Source organism: Mustelus asterias, chromosome 19 (assembly GCF_964213995.1).
Source record: "Mustelus asterias chromosome 19, sMusAst1.hap1.1, whole genome shotgun sequence".
NCBI lineage: Eukaryota > Metazoa > Chordata > Chondrichthyes > Carcharhiniformes > Triakidae > Mustelus > Mustelus asterias.
This window is the reverse complement of record NC_135819.1, coordinates 71382619-71402747: the sequence shown is the minus strand read 5'-3', so window position 1 is coordinate 71402747 and position 20129 is coordinate 71382619. Positions and strand designations below refer to the sequence as shown.

At 46.7% G+C, this 20129-nt stretch overlaps 1 protein-coding gene across 1 annotated transcript in view; it reads right to left on the bottom strand.

Annotated features, from left to right (window-relative positions):
* podxl (podocalyxin-like) overlaps positions 1 to 20129 on the bottom strand; it is a 151893-nt gene that overhangs the window by 43067 nt on the left and 88697 nt on the right. Inside the window, exons 2-4 of the mRNA XM_078235828.1 lie at positions 15433 to 15870; positions 13691 to 14046; positions 5512 to 5577 (exon numbers count right to left, since the gene is read on the bottom strand). Coding sequence (XP_078091954.1) covers positions 5512 to 5577; positions 13691 to 14046; positions 15433 to 15870 — 860 coding nt within the window. The remainder of the gene's footprint in view (positions 1 to 5511; positions 5578 to 13690; positions 14047 to 15432; positions 15871 to 20129) is intronic.

The following is a 20129-nucleotide window of genomic DNA, read 5'->3' as shown; positions in this document are numbered from 1 at the left end:
ATTCCTGAGCGCATGGGCTCGAGCTCGGGTTGTGGTAATTTAATATGGAAAAATAAACTTGACAAGATTTAAATTACACGCCCAGAAAGCAAAAGTGCTTCTTTCCCACAGTGACAAAAATCTAAAATAAACATCCTGCACTGAAACAAGATCCGAGACTCAAACCAGCAGCTTATATTGTAATCAGCCACTGTCTTTTCGACAATGTAAGCACGCGGTTGATTAAGCCATGTAGCAGTGGTAATGTCCATAAGATCATAAGATATAGGAGCAGAATTAGGCCACTCGGCCCATCATATCTGCTCCGCCATTCAATCATGGCTGACATTTTCTCATTCCCATTCTCCTGCCTTTTCCCCATAACGTGGAGATGCCGGCGTTGGACTGGGGTAAACACAGTAAGAAGTTTAACAACACCAGGTTAAAGTCCAACAGGTTTATTTGGTAGCAAAAGCCACACAAGCTTGTGTGGCGTTTGCTACCAAATAAACCTGTTGGACTTTAACCTGGTGTTCTTAAACTTCTTACTGTGTTTTCCCCATAACCCCAGATCCCCTTATTAATCAAGAACCTATCTATCTCTATCTTAAAGACACTCAATGACCTGACCTCCACAGCCTTCTGTGGCAAAGAGTTCCACAGATTCACCACTCTGGCTGAAGAAATTCCTCCTCATCTTTGTTTTAAAGGATCGTCCCTTCAGTCTGAGGTTGTGCCCTCTGGTTCTAGTTTTTCCTACTAGTGGAAACATCCTCTCCACGTCCACTCTATCCAGGCCTCGCAGCATCTTGTAAGTTTCAATAAGTTCCCCCTCATCCTTCTAAACTCCAACGAGTACAGACCCAGAGTCCTCAACCGTTCTTCATACGACAAGCTCTTCATTCCAGGGATCATTCTTGTGAACCTCCTCTGGACCCTGTCCAAGGCCAGCATATCCTTCCTCAGTTATGGGGCCCAAATCTGTTCACAATACTCCAAATGGGGTCTGACTAGATTGGTCATTGGTCTAATAATCCTGGGGCCTGGGCTAATGCTCTGGGGACACAGGTTCAAATCCCACCACAGCTCTGGATAGAATTTAAATTCACATCTGGAATTAAAAAGCTTGTCATCAGTGACCATGGAATGATTGTTGTAAAAACCCATCTGGTTCACTAATGTCCTTTAGGGAAGGAAACTCAGACTCAGAACTCAGACTCAGAATACTACAGTGCAGAAGGAGGCCATTCAGCCCATCGAGTCTGCACCGACCACAATCCCATCCAGGCCCTATACCTGTCACCCCACATATTTATCCTGCTAATCCCCTGACAATAGGGTCAACTTAGCATGGCCAATCCACCCAACCCGCACATCTTTGGAGTGTGGGAGGAAACTGGAGCACCCGGAGGAAACCCACGCAGACACGGGGAGAACGTGCAAACTCCACACAGCTGGAATTGAACTTAGGTCCCTGATATCTGCCATCCTTACCCAGTCTGGCCTACATGTGACTCATAGAATCCCTACCGTGCAGAAGGAGGCCATTTGGCCCATCGAGACTGCACCGACAACAATCCCACCCACACCCTATCCCCATAACCCCACGTATTTACCCCGTTAATCCCTCTGACACTAAGGGGCAATTTAGCATGATCAGTTCCTGGCGCTGTGAGGCAGCAGTGCTAACCACTGTGCCACCGTGCCGCTGCAGATTAAAAGCAGGCCACCTATCTCTCTTTATCTTAGTTAGGCACGAGGGTTAAATTAACTGCTGTTCATCGCTAGAGGATGATTTTGAGTCAGCCACAGTAACCCGAATAAACAGACTGTTAAAAAGTAGGAATTTTATTAACCCCCACAAACCAGGAACTAAATAATCTGAAGAATAGTCGCACAGACTCAAAACGTTAACTGTTTCTCTCTCCACAGATCGAACCTGGGTCTCTGGTACTGTGAGGCAACAGTGACAACCACTGTGCCGCTTGAATCTATGATTCATTGGCTCATACCAGACGGGTCTGTTTGAGATTCCCTCTTGAAAAGCTTTTTATTTGCTGCCATGGTGTAGTTCCAGCGTCTGATCCCTGGAATGAGAGATCTTTCTGTTTCCTTAAAGCAGAAACCTTGGTGTAAATGTCAACGGCAGGCATGGAGAAAGCTGTTGCTACCTGATGTCTTTAACTGGACGGAACACAGTTAATGCTTTATGATTGGCGCAAAACGCTACCAGCGGCTGACCTTACAATGTGTTCCAACATTGGAGGTGCCCTGCTAGTGTTTCTAACTAGAATTACTCATGTGGAATTCACTACCACTGAATGTAGTTGAAGCCAAAACGTCTGATTTCAAGAAGAAATTAGATGTAGCACTTGGGGGGTCAAAGGGATCAAGGGGTAAGGGGGGGGGAGGGGAGGGGGAAGGGGGGAATCAAAAGTTTTAAAGTTTATTTATTAGTCACAAGTAGGTTTACATTGACACTGCAATGAAGCTACTGTGAAAATCCCCGAGTTGCCACACGCCGGCGCCTGTTCGGGTAACACTGAGGGAGAATTTAGCACGGCCAATACACCTAACCAGCACGTCTTTCGGACTGTGGGAGGAAACCGGAGCACCCGGAGGAAACCCACGCAGACGCAGGGAGAACGTGCAGACTCCACACAGACAGTGGCCCAACAATCGTCAGTAATCGAACCCGGGTCCCTGGCACTGTGAGGCAGCAGTGCTAGGATATTGAATTCGATGATCCGCCATTACCAAGATGAATGGCGGAACAGACTCGAAGGGCTGAATGGCCGACTCCTGCTTCTAGTTTCTATGAAATTGTCAGAGATGTTGAACATTAAAACCTTGAAAAATCCCTCCAAAAACAGGGGTTTGAAGTTTTCCGATTAAGTGCATACACAGAGCAATAATTTCCTGTATGATCGGTAAATAATTCAATTCTGGAACTGACTTTTTTTTAATGAACTATCTAAACTATACCCTCTGTGTGAGATACAAACCAGAGGCACTGGGATGCTAATGAGCACTGCGATCAGGTCCATTTATCAGGTACTTTTTCACTTGAATTACATTGTCCCGTTCTCTTAATTGGCATCCAAGTGACCCTTTGTCCTAAAGGTCACCAGTGGAGCTCACAACAACTGTGAGTGCCACAATGGGGACTCTTGCAAGCTCTGATGGATCACACCTGATACAATCTGTACCACGCTGGAACCTGTGCCGGGGATCAAAATTCCACCTCGGTTAATCTTTGACCTCAGCATGACCTTTCACCCTGCGATTAGAGCCCCTAGTTCACTGCGAGTTGCTATGCTGCCTCAGAGCCGTGGCAAAACAGTTCAGATTGAGCATTGAATTTCCGGAGGGTGTGTTTTCCCCCACTGTGTCCTCGGGTCAAACCTCATCACACATTCTATTGCAGCCAGGGGTGAGGACGGAGCTGCAATTTCCCAGATTAATATGAATCCTCTACCCCGGCTCGGCCATGATCAGTCTGAATCAAGGCAGGGCTCAGGTACTACGCAGGCTGGCAAAGCAAACGTCTTTTTCTCTCCAAAGTGGTTCACTCCATCTAGTGGCCGGGCTGAGGACTTAGAATCAGAGAAATAGAATCCCTGCAGTGCAGAAGGAGGCCATTCGGCCCACTGTGTCTGCACCGACCATAATCCCACCCAGGTCCTATTCATGTAACCCCACATATTTACCCCGCTAATCCTCCTGATACTAGGATCACTTTTTAGCATGGCCAATCCACCTAACCCGCACATCTTTGGATCGAGGGAATGGAAATCCAAGATTTCCAGCATCCGCAGTATTTTGCTTATATTTTAGTGATTAATTAACTGCCTCACCCCCGCCCCTCCAGTGTTGCCTACCTTAACGACGTTCCGCTTGCCTCTCTGACGGGATCTCTCACCACGTTTGGTGGTATGAAAGCACAGGGGAGGCCGTGTGCTAGTGGTATTATCGCTAGACTATTAATCCAGAAACTCAGCTAATGTTTGAATCCCGTCACGGCAGATGGTGGAATTTGAATTCAATAAAAAGTCTGGAATTAAGAATCTACTGATGACCATGAAACCATTGCCAATAGTTGGAAAAACCCATCTGGTTCACTAATGTCCTTTAGGGAAGGAAATCTGCCGTCCTTGCCTGGTCTGGCCTACATGTGACTCCAGAGCCACAGCAACGTGGTTGACTCTCAACTAGGGATGGATAATAAATGCTGGCCAGCCAGCGACACTCATGTCCCACAAGAGAACTTTTAAAAAAATCACATCTCCATCTCTCTTTAGCTCCTAGCATGTGTCATCGGGACCCGAAGCGTTAGCTAAGTTCCTCTTCATAGATGCTGCTGAACCTGCTGAGCTTTTTGAGCTCCTTCAGTTTTTATTTCAGATTTCCAGCATCTGCAGTATTTTGCTTTTATTTTAGACATGAACCAGGGGTGGGAACAACGTAACCATGTGCAAGCGTGGAAGAACACACACCTCAAGGTGTAAGGAGAGGCTGGACAAATTGGACAAACAGGGTTGCTTTCTCTGGAGCGGTGGGGTGAGGGAGACCTGATAGAAGTCTATAAAATTATGAGGGGCATAGATATGGTTGACAGCCAGAGTCTTTTTCTCAGAGTTGAAATGTCTAATACTAGGGAGCATGCAATCATAGAATCCCTACATTGCAGAAGGAGGCCATCCGGCCCATCGAGCCTGCACCGACAACAATCCCACCCAGGCCCCACCTGCACAACCCCACGCATTTACCCCGCTAATCCCCTTGACGCTAAGGTGCAATTTAGCATGGCCAATCAGCTTAACCCACACATCTTTGGAGTGTGAGAGGAAACCAGAGCACCCGGAGGAAACCCACGCAGACACGGGGAGAACGTGCAAACTCCACACAGTGACCCGAGGCCGGAATTGAACCTGAGTCCCTGACGCTGTGAGGCAGCAGTGCTAACCACTGTGCCACATGTAGGCCAGACCGGGTAAAGATAGCGGATTTCCTTCCCTAAAAGGACATCGTGAACCAGATGGGTTTTTTACAACAATTGACAATAGTTTCATGGTTTCACTGGCTTTATATTTTACCTTTTTTTTTAAATGAATTTAAATTCACCAGCTACCATGGCAGGATTTGAACCTGTATTCCCAAACCGATAGCCGGGGCCTCTGGATTACTAGATCAGCGACATTCCCCACTTAACCCACTGTTGAACCAGCTCAGTTTTCATCCCATTGATCTCAGCAACCACTATGATGAGCAGGTCTGAAGATAATCCCACCTAACTGGTGACATTGGACCAGCGTTTCTAAAGTTCTCCACCACTGGGGGTTATCCTCACACTAGGACTCTAGTTGTAACACACTAGTTGTAACCAAATGGATGGAGATCGATTATTCCAGTTAGTCAACACTTCTCTATCATTGTATTATGTGGCTACAAGGATGGGGCTAGATATGCTGTGAATGTTTGTCATTTAGCAATTCCTACACTCCTATTGGAACTGTACACAGAGTTACCTACACAGTTGGTGTAATCCTTCAGTGTCAAGGAGGTGGTTTGGTGCTTGGATTCAGCCACACACACGACCTGGAAAACACAATAATTTTGTTCAAAAATTAAAGAAAAGCAATCAATCTCCAATAGCCTGGATTTTCACCAGGTCAGGTTGACTTAGGAACCCTTTAAAAATAGCGAGTGGGTCCTGGTTCCAGGATTCACATCCCATTCCCAGACTGTCTGATTTTCGGGGATGCTTTCAAAGGGTGCGGGGCTGATTTAGTCAAAAACCCGCAACCGGTGCTCTCCACCTGGCCGGCACTATTGCCAAGATTGGTGTCTCCTACTCCATTGCAATTTTTATGGAGCCAGGCTAGGTTTTTGAAGAGCTGTGGTTCATGGCCTCCCAGAGGAGTCGTGAACCCTGGTGTGCATGAGGGGACCTTTTAATGGTAAGTTCAATAGATCCCCCTCATGCCATTCTCTCCCATGCCATTCTCTCCCATGCCACCCACCCACGTGCTCAGGCCACTCATGCCCCTATGCCAAGGAGTGCCATTTCACCCATCCCCTATGTCCCCTCATGCCCCCATGCCACACTCCGCCCTTCCACCAACCCACATGCCCCCTCATGCTCCCATGCTAGGCTCTGACATTTCCATGCTCAATCATCCATTGTACACTTTCTGGAACAAATGAGCTGCACCGTGGCGTATAGTAGGATCTGTAATAAAAAGCTATGAAAAAATGTAATCCTTTGATAACTTTCTCCTGTGCTTGAAAAGAAATCTAGAGTACAAGCTAATAAAAGTATCATTTAGGTCCTTTCAAGTTTCAAAAAATCTGAAAGCACAAACCCTTGAAACCACTTAACATATGTCAACAAACATTGTGAAATTGACAGCTGAGATTAGAGAACCTGAGCTGTCAATCAAACCATATTTTCTCTGGAGAGCAGGTATTCTTATAATTTAATAACTATCTGAGTTCTTAGCCAAACCTCATTATGTATGCTTTTCTGAGAAACACTCACAGTACCAAAGTGGGCCTTTTAAACAGCTTGCCTCTACAACCGGCAGTTTCTGTGGCTGCCTCTGCACTTCTTCCTGGGTTGTGTGACCTGACCCCAGCTCCCATCTGGCCTTGAGCAATGAAAATCCTGCCTTTCAGGGCACTTTCTTTCAAGGTGGATGGGCATTTACCTGACTCCCCTTACCCATCTCCAAGGCGAAGTTCCGGGCCAGCCAATCAGAAGCCAACAGATGAAGCAGGATTCAATGGCATGGAATAATTGGGTTAAAGTCCAACAGGTTTATTTGTAGCAAACGCTACTAGCTTTCGGAACTGGCTGGTCCTTCGCCGAAAGATAGTGGCGTTTGCTACAAATAAACCTGTTGGACTTTAACCTAGTGCTGTGAGACTTCTTACTGTGTTTACCCCAGTCCAACGCCGGCATCTCCACATCATGGAATAATTGGAACAGGACAGATGGACATAATTCAGTTTCCATTTCAAAGTCATAATAGTTCTCATGTGATGTTTTGCTTTTGTATTTTATTTATGGTCAAATAACAAAACTTATAGAAATTTGGGATTTGGAGGAACAGGTGTCGGGGAAGAGCTGCTTCTGCGGAATACAATGAGGATTCGGGAGATGTGAACTCAAGGCAATGCATTGCCACTACTGGTGGGAGTGTGTAACCGCAACATGACGACTTTACAGAGGGAGTTTTCATTGTGAAGTTAGACATAGTACATAAGGATCACCTAAAAGTGTGATAAGTACAGGAATTAAGGTTTCTCGAAAAATGTGCACAGATACAATATAGTCAATATTTTTATTCATTCATGGGATATGGGCATCATTGGCTGGACTGCCTTTATTGCCCATTCCTCGTTACCCTTGGAGGGCAGTTGAGAGTCAACCACATTGCTGTGACTCTGGAGTAACATGTAGGCCAGACTAGGTAAAGACTGCAGATTTTGTTCCCAAAAGAACGAGATGGGTTTTTCCGACAATCGACAATGATTTCATGGTTATCAGTAGATTCTTAATCCCAGATATTTTTTTATTGAATTCAAATTCCGCCATAGGGGGATTTATAGAGTAGAATAGAATCATTGAATTCCTACAGTGCAGAAGGAGGCCATTCGGCCCATCGAGTCTGCGTCGACCACAAACCCATCCAGGCCCTACTCCCGCAATCCCACATATTTACCCTGCTGAACCCCCTGACACTAAGGGGCAATTTAGCATGGCCAATCAACCTCACCCACACAATTTGGACTGTGGGAAGAAACTGGAGCACCCAGAGGAAACCCACGAAGACACAGGGTGAGTGTGCAAACTCCACACAGACGGTGACCCAAGGCCGGAATTGAACCCGGGTCCCTGGCGCTGTGAGGCAGCAGTGCTAACCACTGTACCACCGTGCTGCCCCGGATCCGGATCCCCAGAATTTTAGCTGAGTTTCCAGATTAATAGTCGCGATAATACCACAAGGCCATTGCCTACCCAAATATGCTATAGATGACAGAATAAAGCAGAGTGGGTAAATACACTGGCCGGGGCAGCAATGAACAGGACAGGACTTGATGCTTGGTTTGAGTTGGATCAGCAGCAGGAAATACTACAACTGTTAGGGAGAGGCAGCAGAAACAGCAAGGGTTCCAGCCCATTTGCTGCAACTGTTTTGACTTTGTGAGAAAGATTGCTTCAGGCCTGCTCAGTCCCAGGAGTCTGCCGACACATCATTCTTGTAAATTGTTCATATTTCCCATTATTCTTACACCACCTCCTCTCCAACCAGCCCCAACCTCGCCCGCCCACCAAACTCCACCACGAGATATTATTCCTGAGGAGACAAGTCTCGACCCAGTCAGTCAATGCTGCCTATCAGAGGCCAGTGAGCACTGCTGGGAGCCTGGGAACAAGGCCGCATGTTGCAGGGTGTCAGGCTAGACAGATAAATGAAAAAGTAAACCAAAACCTTTCTTCTCCCCCCCACCCCCATTCAAAGGGAGGTGGATAATTGTTTTTGAAACGTAGAAGCATTGAAACTAGAAGCAGGAGGAGGCCATTCGGCCCTTCAAGCCTGCTCTGCCATTCATCTTGATCATGGCTGATCATCGAATTCAATATCCTGATCCCACCTTCCTCCCGCATCCCTTGATCCCTTTAGCCTCAAGAGCTTCATCTAATTTCTTCTTGAAGTCAGACAACTTTTTGTCTCAACAACATTCTTCCCTGCTGCCATCAGACCTTTGAATGGATCTACTTCACATTAAGTTGATCTTTCTCTACATCCTAGCTATGACTGCAACACTACATTCTGCACTCTCTCGTTTCCTTCTCTATGAACAGTATGCTTTGTCTGTATAGCGCGCAAGAAACAATACTTTTCACTGTATACTAATATATGTGAAAATAATAAATCAAATCAAACATTCTGTGGTAATGAATTCCACACATTCACCACCCTCTGGGTGAAGAAATGTCTCCTCACCTCAGTTCTAAAAGGTTTACTCCTTATTCTCAAACTATGACCCCTAGTTCTGGACTACCCCACCATCGGGAACATTCTTTCTGAATCTACTCTGTCTAACCCTGTTAGAATTTAATAAGTTTCTATGAGATCCCCTCTCACTCTTCTAAACTCCAGTGAATATTACTCCTTATAAGCTACAGTTTGGCAACAATTCCTTTCCCACTCTTATGCCAAACAGGAATAAACAACTTCTGGAGTTCACCTATTCATGCTTTCCTTTCAGTAATGTTTCCCAGTCCATCACGACCAATTCATGCTTCATATCATCATAGTTCCCTTTATTGAGATTCACAATCCTGGTCTCAGAATCAACTACATCATTATCCACCTTGACAAAAAATTCTACTATATTGTGGTCACTCGTCCCCAAGGGTTCTCTCACAACTAGATTACCAACTAATCCTCTCTCATTGCACAACACCCAGTCCAAGATGGCCTGGTCCCTTGTTGATTCCTCAATGCATTGCTTTAGAAAACCATCCGGTACGCATTCCAGAAATTCCTCCTCTATTGTACTGTGACTAATTTGACTCTCTCAATCTATATGCAGATTAAAGTTGCCCATAATCACAGATATTTTCTGATTTCCTGTCTAATGCTTTTCCCACATTATCACTACAGTTTGGTGGTCTGTATATCACCCCCACCAATGTTTTTGCCACTTGTTGTTTCTTAATTCGACCCATACAGATCATACAGACCATCAATGCTGATATCTTTCCTCAATATTGTATCAATAACATCAACAATGCAACTCCACCACCTTTTCCTTTTCACCTGTCCTTCCGAAACACTGAATAGCCCTCAATGTTTACTTAGCTCCCATCCTTGTTCACCGTGGAGCCACGTCTCTGTGATGCCAACTATATCATACCCCTTTACCTGTGCAACTAATTCATCCATTTTGTTTCAAAAGCTCTGAGCATTCAGATACAAAATCTTAAGGTGAATCCTTTTAACGTTTTAAGAATAAGCATTTTACAAGGTCGCTGGAAAAGGCAGGGAATTAGGTCTAAACAAACAATGCTTACGGCGGAGCGAGAATAGAGTCAACATTTCGAGTCAGGACGACCCTTTGTCAGACAAGGGTCATCCAGGCTTGAAATGTTGGCTGTATTCCCTCTCTACAGATGCTGTCAGACCTGCTGCAATTTTCCAACATTTTCTGTTGCAGATTCCAGTAGCCACAATATTTTACCTTTAGCTCTTTCAGGAAGTCACGCGGACACAGGGAGAATGTGCAAACTCCACACACATGGTCACTTGAGGCTGGAATTGAACCTGGGTCCTTGGTGCTGTGAGGCAGCAGTGCTAACCATTCGGCCCATCGAGTCTGCACCGACCACAATCCCACCCAGGCTCTATTCCCGTAACCCGATATATTTACCCTGCTAATCCCCCTGACACTAATGGACAATTTAGCATGGCCAATCCACCTAACCCGCACATCTTTAGACTGTGGGAGGAAACCGGAGCATCCGGAGGAAACCCACGCAGACATGGGAAGAATGTGCAAACTCCTCACAGACAGTGACCCGAGGCTGGAATTGAACGCGAGTCCCTGGCGCTGTGAGGCAGCAGAGCTAACCACTGTGCCACCGTGCCGCCCTGTATTGGGTCTCCTGAGCATTCAATGTCATGAGGTGCCCCCCCCCTGCCCCCATTCCAGCCTGGAGAATAGTGCTGGCGACACTCAATATTTTGTGCCTCTGGACATACAGAGTTTCATCTCCTCGTCCACATTGGACTCAGTGTACATGTGGGCTCACGGGTGACACAATTGCAACATTCACCACAACATATGCAGGAAAACTTGAGATCTCACTTTGTTGTGTAATTCATATTACATTTGATCTGACCATTAAATTAAAATAAAAATTAAGGTAAAATATTGTATACTGTTTATTTTCACGGTGGCCACTAGGTGATCAGTTCTTTTGCTTTTGATCCCAACGTGGATCTACCGAAAGCAATGAAGTAGTCATTTTATAAAGATTGAAAAATGCTAAGAGTCGTTAGCAAAGAACCACTGATGGCATAGTGGTTAGCACTGCTGCCTCACAGGGCTAAGGACCTGGTTCAATTCCCAGCTTGGGTCACTGTCCTTGTCGGGTTTGCATGTTCTCCCTGTGTCTTTGTGTGTTCCCTCCGGGTGCTCTGGCTTCCTCCCACAGTCGGCACGATGCGCTGGTTAGGTGCATTGGCCATGCTAAGAACATAGAACAGTACAGCACAGAACAGGCCCTTTGGCCCACGATGTTGTGCTGAGCTTTATCTGAAACCAAGATCAAGCTATCCCACTCCCTATCATCCTGGTGTGCTCCATGTGCCTATCCAATAACCGCTTAAATGTTCCTAAAGTGTCTGACTCCACTATCACTGCAGGCAGTCCATTCCACACCTCAACCACTCTCTGCATAAAGAACCTACCTCTGATATCCTTCCTATATCTCCCACCATGAACCCTATAGTTATGCCCCCTTGTAATAGCTCCATCCACCCGAGGAAATAGTCTTTGAACGTTCCCTCTATCTATCCCCTTCATCATTTTATAAACCTCTATTAAGTCTCCCCTCAGCCTCCTCCGCTCCAGAGAGAACAGCCCTAGCTCCCTCAACCTTTCCTCATAAGACCTACCCTCCAAACCAGGCAGCATCCTGGTAAATCTCCTCTGCACTCTTTCCAGCGCTTCCACATCCTTCTTATAGTGAGGTGACCAGAACTGCACACAATATTCCAAATGTGGTTTCACCAAGGTCCTGTACAGTTGCAGCATAACCCCACGGCTCATAAACTCCAACCCCCTGTTAATAAAAGCTAACACACTATAGGCCTTCGTCACAGCTCTATCCACTTGAGTGGCAACCTTTAGAGATCTGTGGATATGGACCCCAAGATCTCTCTGTTCCTCCACATTTAAATTAGTCCTACCAAAATGAATCACCTCACATTTATCAGGGTTAAACTCCATTTGCCATTTTTCAGCCCAGCTTTGCATCCTATCTATGTCTCTTTGCAGCCGACAACAGCCCTCCACCTCATCCACTACTCCACCAATCTTGGTGTCATCAGCAAATTTACTGATCCACCCTTCAGCCCCCTCCTCGAAGTCATTAATAAAATTCACAAAGAGCAGAGGACCAAGCACTGACCCCTGTGGCACTCCGCTAGCAACCTGCCTCCAGTCCGAAAATTTTCCATCCACCACCACCCTCTGTCTTCGATCAGATAGCCAGTTACCTATCCAATCGGCCAACTTTCCCTCTATCCCACACCTCCTTACTTTCATCATAAATTGCTCCTTAATGTCCAAAAATGTGTAGGTTATGGGAATGAACCATGGTAAATGAGTGGGGTTACGGGGATAGGGACTGGGTAAGATGGTGCGTTGGTGCAGACGTCATGGGCCAAATAGCCTCCTTCTGCACTGTAGGGATTCTATGAAAGAAGGTGTGGAGAGATGGTAAAATATTAAGTGGACAATAAATTTGTATCTGGGTGGAGCAATGAAGTAAATTATAGTCAGGGTTCATGTGACAGCGTAACGACACTAAAGCTTCACTTAATCCTCATGGTGTTCAGGGAAGGTTTGTCAGGAAATTTGGGTGCAAAGTTTTGGGTTTCCATCTTGTAGTTTGATTTCAAGAAGGGCAACGATTTATTTTTAAGTCCACTTTCTTTCCTGAATTGTGTGCTTGTGAAGTTGAACGAGAGGGACACTGCATTACAGACACTGCCCTTTGTCAATTGTGGATCTTGTCTAGTGGAGTTAGAATGAGGTCCACTGGCTGTTCCCCAACAATATGCTTTAAACCTGTGTTAAAGTGGCATTGTTCTATTTCTCATACCAGATAGCTTGAGCACCGTGCTGCCTTATGGGCGGCATGGTGGCAAGTGGGTTAGCACTGCTGCTTCACAGCGCCAGGGACCCAAGTTCAATTCCGGCCTCGGGTAACTGTCTGTGTGAAGTCTGCACGTCCTACCCATGTCTGTGGGTGTTTCGGTTTCCTCCCACAGGCCAAAGATGTGCAGTTTAGGTTGATTGGCCACGCTAAATTGACCCTAGTGTCAGGGGGATTAGCAGGTTAAATACGTGGGATTATGGGAATAGGGCCTGGGTGGGATTGTGGTCGGTACAGACTCGAAAGGTCGAATGGCCTCCTTTTGCACTGTAGGGATTCTATGATGTCATCAATCAATGCCAAATTAGGCTCGGTGTTACGTTATGGGGACATGGATGAAATCATAGAATGACGGAATTCCTGCAGTGCAGAAGGAGGTCATTCGGCCCATCGAGCCTGCACTGACTACAATCCCACCCCAACCCTATCCCTGTAACCCCACATATTTACCCTGCTAGTCCCCCCCCCCGACACTAAAGTGCAATTTAGCATGGCCAATCCACCTAACCCGCACATCTTTGGACTGTGGGAGGAAACCAATGGATTGGGGCGTCCAGCGATCATTCATCAGTCTTGTTTTGACCGCACAAAACAGCAACCTTGCGCAAGGTGAAATGAGCAGATTGCGGAAAAATCTCAGGGTGGTTCTGACAGGCCCACATTGATAGGGAAACGTGACGCCCAGAGTGAAGAGAAGCATTACAGGAAGGGTGGAGACTCATTGTCAGTGCGGAGAGCGCTGTTTAGTTTTACCTCTGATTGTATATGTGGCTCTGGTGTATTTGCCGGTGACCCGGGGTGTCTCGTTGTCGATTCAGTCTTTGTGCTTTCCTGTGTCCCTCTGGTTTGATCTTGTTCCGTTTCTTTGACTGCTGTTCCATTTCTGGAGGATGTTTCAGTTGATGCGTTTTGCAATGTTGCTGGGCTGGTCTGAAGGCCACCTGTTGTTGCTCCAGTTGCTGTGACATTTGAAGAGGTGCTGTTGAGGCAGGTTGAATTGAATGTCTCAACAGTTGTTGTTGATACTGATGTAACGGGTTCAAAGACTGCTGGTGTCGTTTGGATGGTCGTGGCAGCAGTTTCATTTACCCTTGTGGTAGTTTTGTTTTCTGTAACAACATAGGTTCAGAATGAATTTTATAAATCTTAATGTGTCCGATATATCTGTGATTTTAACTGGCATTGTGAAAATGATTCAATATTAAGGTAATATCTACAAACTGGCACTCAGGGCATGAAGCTTTGCACTGTTGGGTGCACCTATCAAGGACAGAGTGAGCATTTGGCATGTCTTAACATTCAAGGCTATGGGCCAAGTGCTGGTAAATGAGATTAGACAGGAGGTCAGGTGTTTCACACGTGTCGGTGCAGGGACGAAGGGCCGAAGGGCCAGGGCTCGATTCCAGCCTTGGGTGACTGTGCGGAGTCTGCACGTTCTCCTTGTGTCTGCGTGGGTTTCCTCCGGGTGCTCCGGTTTCCTCCCACAGTCCGAAAGATGTGTCGGTTAGGTTGATTGGCCATGCCAAATTGCCCCTTAGTGTCAGGCGGATTAGCAGGGCAAATATGTGGGGTTATGGGGATAGGGCCTGGGTGAGATTGTGGTCCGTGCAAGTTCGATGAGCCCTGCACCATGGCAAATTTTGCATTTGATATAGAATCAATATAGAATCCATGCATTCACCCGAGGCTGGAATCAAACCTGAGTCCCTGGCGCTGTGAGGCAGCTGTGCTAACCACTGTGCCATGGTGTTTTGTGTCGCTGGGAATGAGGTCAATGCTGAGAGTTCATCCTGTCAAAATGCTGCCTCTTCCACCCCCTGTGGCACAATGATCATTGCGCAATGTCTAACATGATGAAGGGTTTTGATACAGTCAATAAGGAGAGAATGTCTCCAATGTCTGGCGTGTGGGCAAACAGATTAATTACTTTGCATAAAAACTAAAGGGGAGATGAGGAAAATTTTCTTTTGATGTGGCGAGATGTGAATCAGAATTTCTGGCCTGAAAAGGGGCTGGAAGCAGATTCAATAATAACATTCAGGTATCAGGGTGGCATGGTGGCACAGTGGTTAGCACTGCTGCCTCACAGAGTCAGGGACCCGGGTTCAATTCTGGCCTCGGGTGATTGTGCGGAGACTGCACATTTTCCCCATGTCTGCGTGGGTTTCCTCCGGGTGCTCCAGTTTCCTCCCACACTCCAAAGTTGTGCAGGTTAAGTGGATTGGCCGTGCTAAATTGACCGTTAGTGTCAGGGGGACTATAGCAGTTCAAGTACATGGGATTACGGGGATAGGGCCTGGGTGGGATCGTGGTTGGTGCAGGCTCGATGGGCCGAATGGCCTTTTCTTGCACTGTAGGGAATCTATGTATTTGAAAAGGAACATTTTTGCAGAGCTTTGGAGGAAGAGCAGGGGAGGTAGGATTAACAGAATAGCATGAAGCTGAATGGCTTTCTTCCATGTTGCAGGAGTTAATGAGTGGCACATTCCCCTTACCAGACACTGTAGTATTTGAAGAGGCCAGAGTGGTGGAGACCAATGTTGTAGGGGCATTGCTCCTAATTTGATGGGGAGCAATTGATGACATGCTAGGTGTAGCTTGAACAATAGTGGTTGTATTCTGAGCTGTAGTTGTCACTGTTGTGCTACCAGTCGGCTGTGTTACTGTTGAAATCTCTTTTGGAGTTGCACCGGTATTGGTCGTGACTGTTATGGAATTCTTGGTTGTAACAGAGATGGTGTCAGTCTTCATGTCACGACTAGAAGTTGCTACTGTGCTTCTAGGTGCTTCTGATGGGGTGTCAGATTTTGAAGTAGCTTCGTTTGTGTTGGATGAGACAGTGCCCTGCGTAGATTTGGATGTGCTCTTCGCAGATATTGTTGATGTTAATCCTTGTGCATCTATGGAGTTTGGAATAGTGGTTAACCAGGAACCTGTTGAAGTAATGAGAGTCAAGTTAATGTAGAAACAGGCGGAGGTGATTCAGCCCCCCAAACCTGCTGCACTATTCAAAAGATGTTGACTGATCTGTATCTTATCAACGACCTATCTTGGCCCAGTCACCCCTTTATACCATTTCCTAAAAAAGAATAATCAATCTCAGCTTTGAAAAGTGCTTCCTGAAGGACCTCGTCCGATTGGAAGGTTTCGCACATTTGTTCCGGACCAAGACCGCAAGGGACTACAAAAGGTTGTGAATGAAGCCCAATCCATCACGCAAACCAGCCTCCCATCCATTGACTCTGTCTACACTTCCCGCTGCCTTGGCAAAGCAGCCAGCATAATTAAGGACCCCACGCACCCCGGACATTCTCTCTTCCACCTTCTTCCTTCGGGAAAAAGACACAAAAGTCTGAGATCAAGTACCAACCGACTCAAGAACAGCTTCTTCCCTGCTGCTGTCAGACTGTTGAATGGACTTACCTTGCATTAAGTTGATCTTTCTCTACACCCTAGCTATGACTGTAACACTACATTCTGCACTGTCTCGTTTCCTTCTCTATGAACGGTATGTTTTGTCTGTATAGCGCGCAAGAAACAATACTTTTCACTGTATGTTAATACATGTGACAATAATAAATCAAATCAAATCAAGGCTCCCTCCAGCAGAGGGAAACATTTCATAGAAATCATAGAAACTCTACAGTGCAGAAATAGGCCATTTGGCCCATCGAGTCTGCACTAACCACAATCCCACCCAGGCCCTACCCCCATATCCCTACATATTTACCCGCTAATCCCTCTAACCTACGCATCTCAGGACACTAAGGGGCAATTTGTTTAGCATGGCCAATCAACCTAACCTGCACATTTTTGGAGTGTGGGAGGAAACCGGAGCACCCGGAGGAAACCCACGCAGACACGAGGAGAATGTGCAAACTCCACACAGACGGTGACCCAAGCCGGGAATCGAACCCAGGAGCTGTGAAACAGCAGTGCTAACCACTGTGCTACCGTGCCGCTCACTCCACTATATAGAGAGAACCACTATTCTCTCTACCTCGGGGTGATGGCCTACTGATATTATCACTAGACTCAGCTAACATTTTGGGGACTTGGATTCGAATCCTGCCACGGCAGATGGTGGAATTTAAATTCAATAAAAAACATCTGGAATTAAGAATCTACTGATGACCATGAAACCATTGTTGGAAAATCCCATCTGGTTCACTAATGTCCTTTAGGGAAGGAAATCTGCTGTCCTTACCTGGTCTGGCCTGCATGTGACTCCACATTTATTTTATACATTTTGTAGAATTCCCCAGATATTGAGACTCTCATGGACAAGGGAGAGATGTGGAATAATTTCCCCCTTTTCTCACTTCTTGATTGACTGTAACAAAGCCTTCATAGCGAGAGGATTTGAGTATAGGGATAGGGATGTTTTGCTGCAATTGTACAGGGTGTTGGGGAGGCCACACCAGGAGTATTGTGTGCAGTTTTGGTGTCCTTATCTGAGGAAGAATGTCCTTGCTCTAGAGGGAGTACAGCGAAGGTTTACCAGGCTGATTCCTGGGATGGCAGGTCTGTCATATGAGGAGAGACTAAGTCGGTTAGGGATAAATTCATTGGAGTTTAGAAGAGTGAGAGGGAATCTCATAGAAGCTTATAAAATTCTAATGGGTTAAAACAGGGTAGATTCAGAAAGAATGTTCCCAATAGTGGGGGAGTCCAGAACTAGGGGGTCATCATTTGAGGATAAGGGGTAAACCTTTTAGAACTGAGGTAAGGAGAAATTTCTTCACCCAGAGGGTGGTGAATGTGTGGAATTCACTTCCACAGAAAGTAGTAGAGACCAAAATATTGTCCGATTTCAAGGAGACACGGTGGCACAGTGGTTCGCGTTGCTACTTTACAGCACCAGGGACCTGGATTCGATTCCCGGCTTGGGTCACCATCTATGCGGAATCTGCATGTTCTGTGTCTGCGTGGGGTTTCCTCCGGGTGTTCTGGTTTACTTCCACAGTCCGAAAGACGTGCTGGTTAGGGTGCGTTGGCCGTGCTAAATTCTCCCTCAGTGTACCCGAACAGGCGCTAGAGTGTGGCGACTAGGGAATTTTCACAGGAACTTCATTGCAGTGTTAATGTTAGCCTACTTGTGACACTAATAAATAAACTTTACTCTGTAAAAAGAAACAGTTTAGAGTTACCAAACTGGTACAGGGGAGGATTTTGGTCATTTAATATAGTCTCTAAAATGATTCAGAAATGCTAAGATTAGGTGGAGTGATCACAGAATCCCTACAGTGCAGAAGGAGGCCAATCGGCCCATCGAGCCTGCACCGACCACCCAGGCCCTATCCCCATAACCCCACATCTTTACCCTGTTAATCCCCCTGACACTAAGGGACAATTTACCAGGGCCAATCCACCTAACCCGCACATCTTTGGACTGTGGGAGGAAACCTGAGCACCCGGAGGAAATCCATGCAGATACGGGGAGAATGTGCAAACTCCACATAGACAGTGGCCCGAGGCCGGGATTGAACCCGGGTCCCTGCCACTGTGAGGCAGCAGTGCTAACCACTGTGCCGCCCTAATGGATAACCGTCAATGTTCTTCTCACTCAGTAATCCCAGGGGGACATTCAGAAGGGAATCCATGAGTGACAGAATAGTTGAGAAGGACTGTGATTGATGTTAACTCTGACTGTTTCTGGGCAGAGAGAAGAGGCAGAGTGGCAGATCATGGATGAGGGGCAGGTGTTGTGAATACCTCCTGTCAAGAGGAGCCAGGGCTGCTGGTGGTGTTAGTAGCAGGCCTGAACACCACAGATGCCACGTATATTTTGTGGGTCTCTCCAAGACGGGACTTGCTAGTGGACTGATTCTGATGGACGTCTGACTCCACGATGGGCTACAGTGCTATTGGAGTCCAATGTATGTCACAAAATCTTGACTTGGCATTTATTAATGAGGTTCCTGCCAGAGTCAAATTGGAGCTCAGTCAACCACCAAAACCCATTCGGAGCAAGGAGCTTAATGCAGAACTTTGTAAGCAGGCGGGTGTTGGATGGCTAGTGCTGCGGGGATTGTGGGGCTGGCCAGCAATCAGGAGGCCGGCAGACAGGGGCCACTGTGCATGCGCCAATCTTGGAGCTGACAGAGCGGCACATGCGCACTGGCGCACTCAGCGCTATGCTGCCGGCCTCTCCAGCGGGAATAGGCACTGCTTTTAAAATTCCCGTTGAAAAAACCAGCATGATTTACTGCAGTTTTTACGCAAATTCGACACTTAGAATTTTTGGGGGGGAATCGCTCTCCCGAATTGTCGAGATTGCGTGGATTGTGGAAGGCATTGTAGGGTTGGCCAGTGGGGGCAATCAGAGTGTCAGAAGTTAGGTGAGGGTGGGAGGAGAGAGATCTGGAGGTCTCTGTGTATAAAAAAAGGCCCCTAGTCAGAAGGTGGCTTCTGAAGCAGCTGCCCACCCCCACCCCCTTCCATCCTTTTTGTCTGTGATGGAATTTTGTTGAATTTCGGGTCTCCCCAACTTATCATCCACCCGCCAGCCTCGGAATTAAAGTGGGGCAGGAAAAGGCCACTTAAATGCCTTAACTCGGGCAAGAGTGAGCTTCCCATTCCAAATCGCCACCAGGCTGGGGTGGGGGGGATCTCAGAGGGAATCCCGTCCAAGCAATTCTATACTTCCCCCCCACCAGCCCAACCCCCCACCCCCAGCCTCAGAACCTGGCCAGGGTGGTGGAAGAGAGGGTGAAGGGGGGGTGAGGGCGCGCAATTCTGGCCCATTCTGGTCCTTAGGGATGGGATTTACGACCATTTAGAAAGATGCGGATTAATCCGGGATAGTCAGCACGGATTCGTGAAGGGCAAGTCGTGCCTCACAAATTTGATAGAATTTTTTGAGGAGGTAACTAAGTGTGTTGATGAAGGTAGGGCAGTTGATGTCATATACATGGATTTTAGTAAGGCGTTTGATAAGGTCCCCCATGGTCGGCTTATGATGAAAGTGAGGAGGTGTGGGATAGAGGGAAAGTTGGCCGATTGGATAGGTAACTGGCTATCTGATCGATATCATATCTGATCGAAGACAGAGGGAGGTGGTGGATGGAAAATTTTCGGACTGGAGGCAGGTTGCTAGCGGAGTGCCACAGGGATCAGTGCTTGGTCCTCTGCTCTTTGTGATTTTTATTAATGACTTAGAGGAGGGGGCTGAAGGGTGGATCAGTAAATT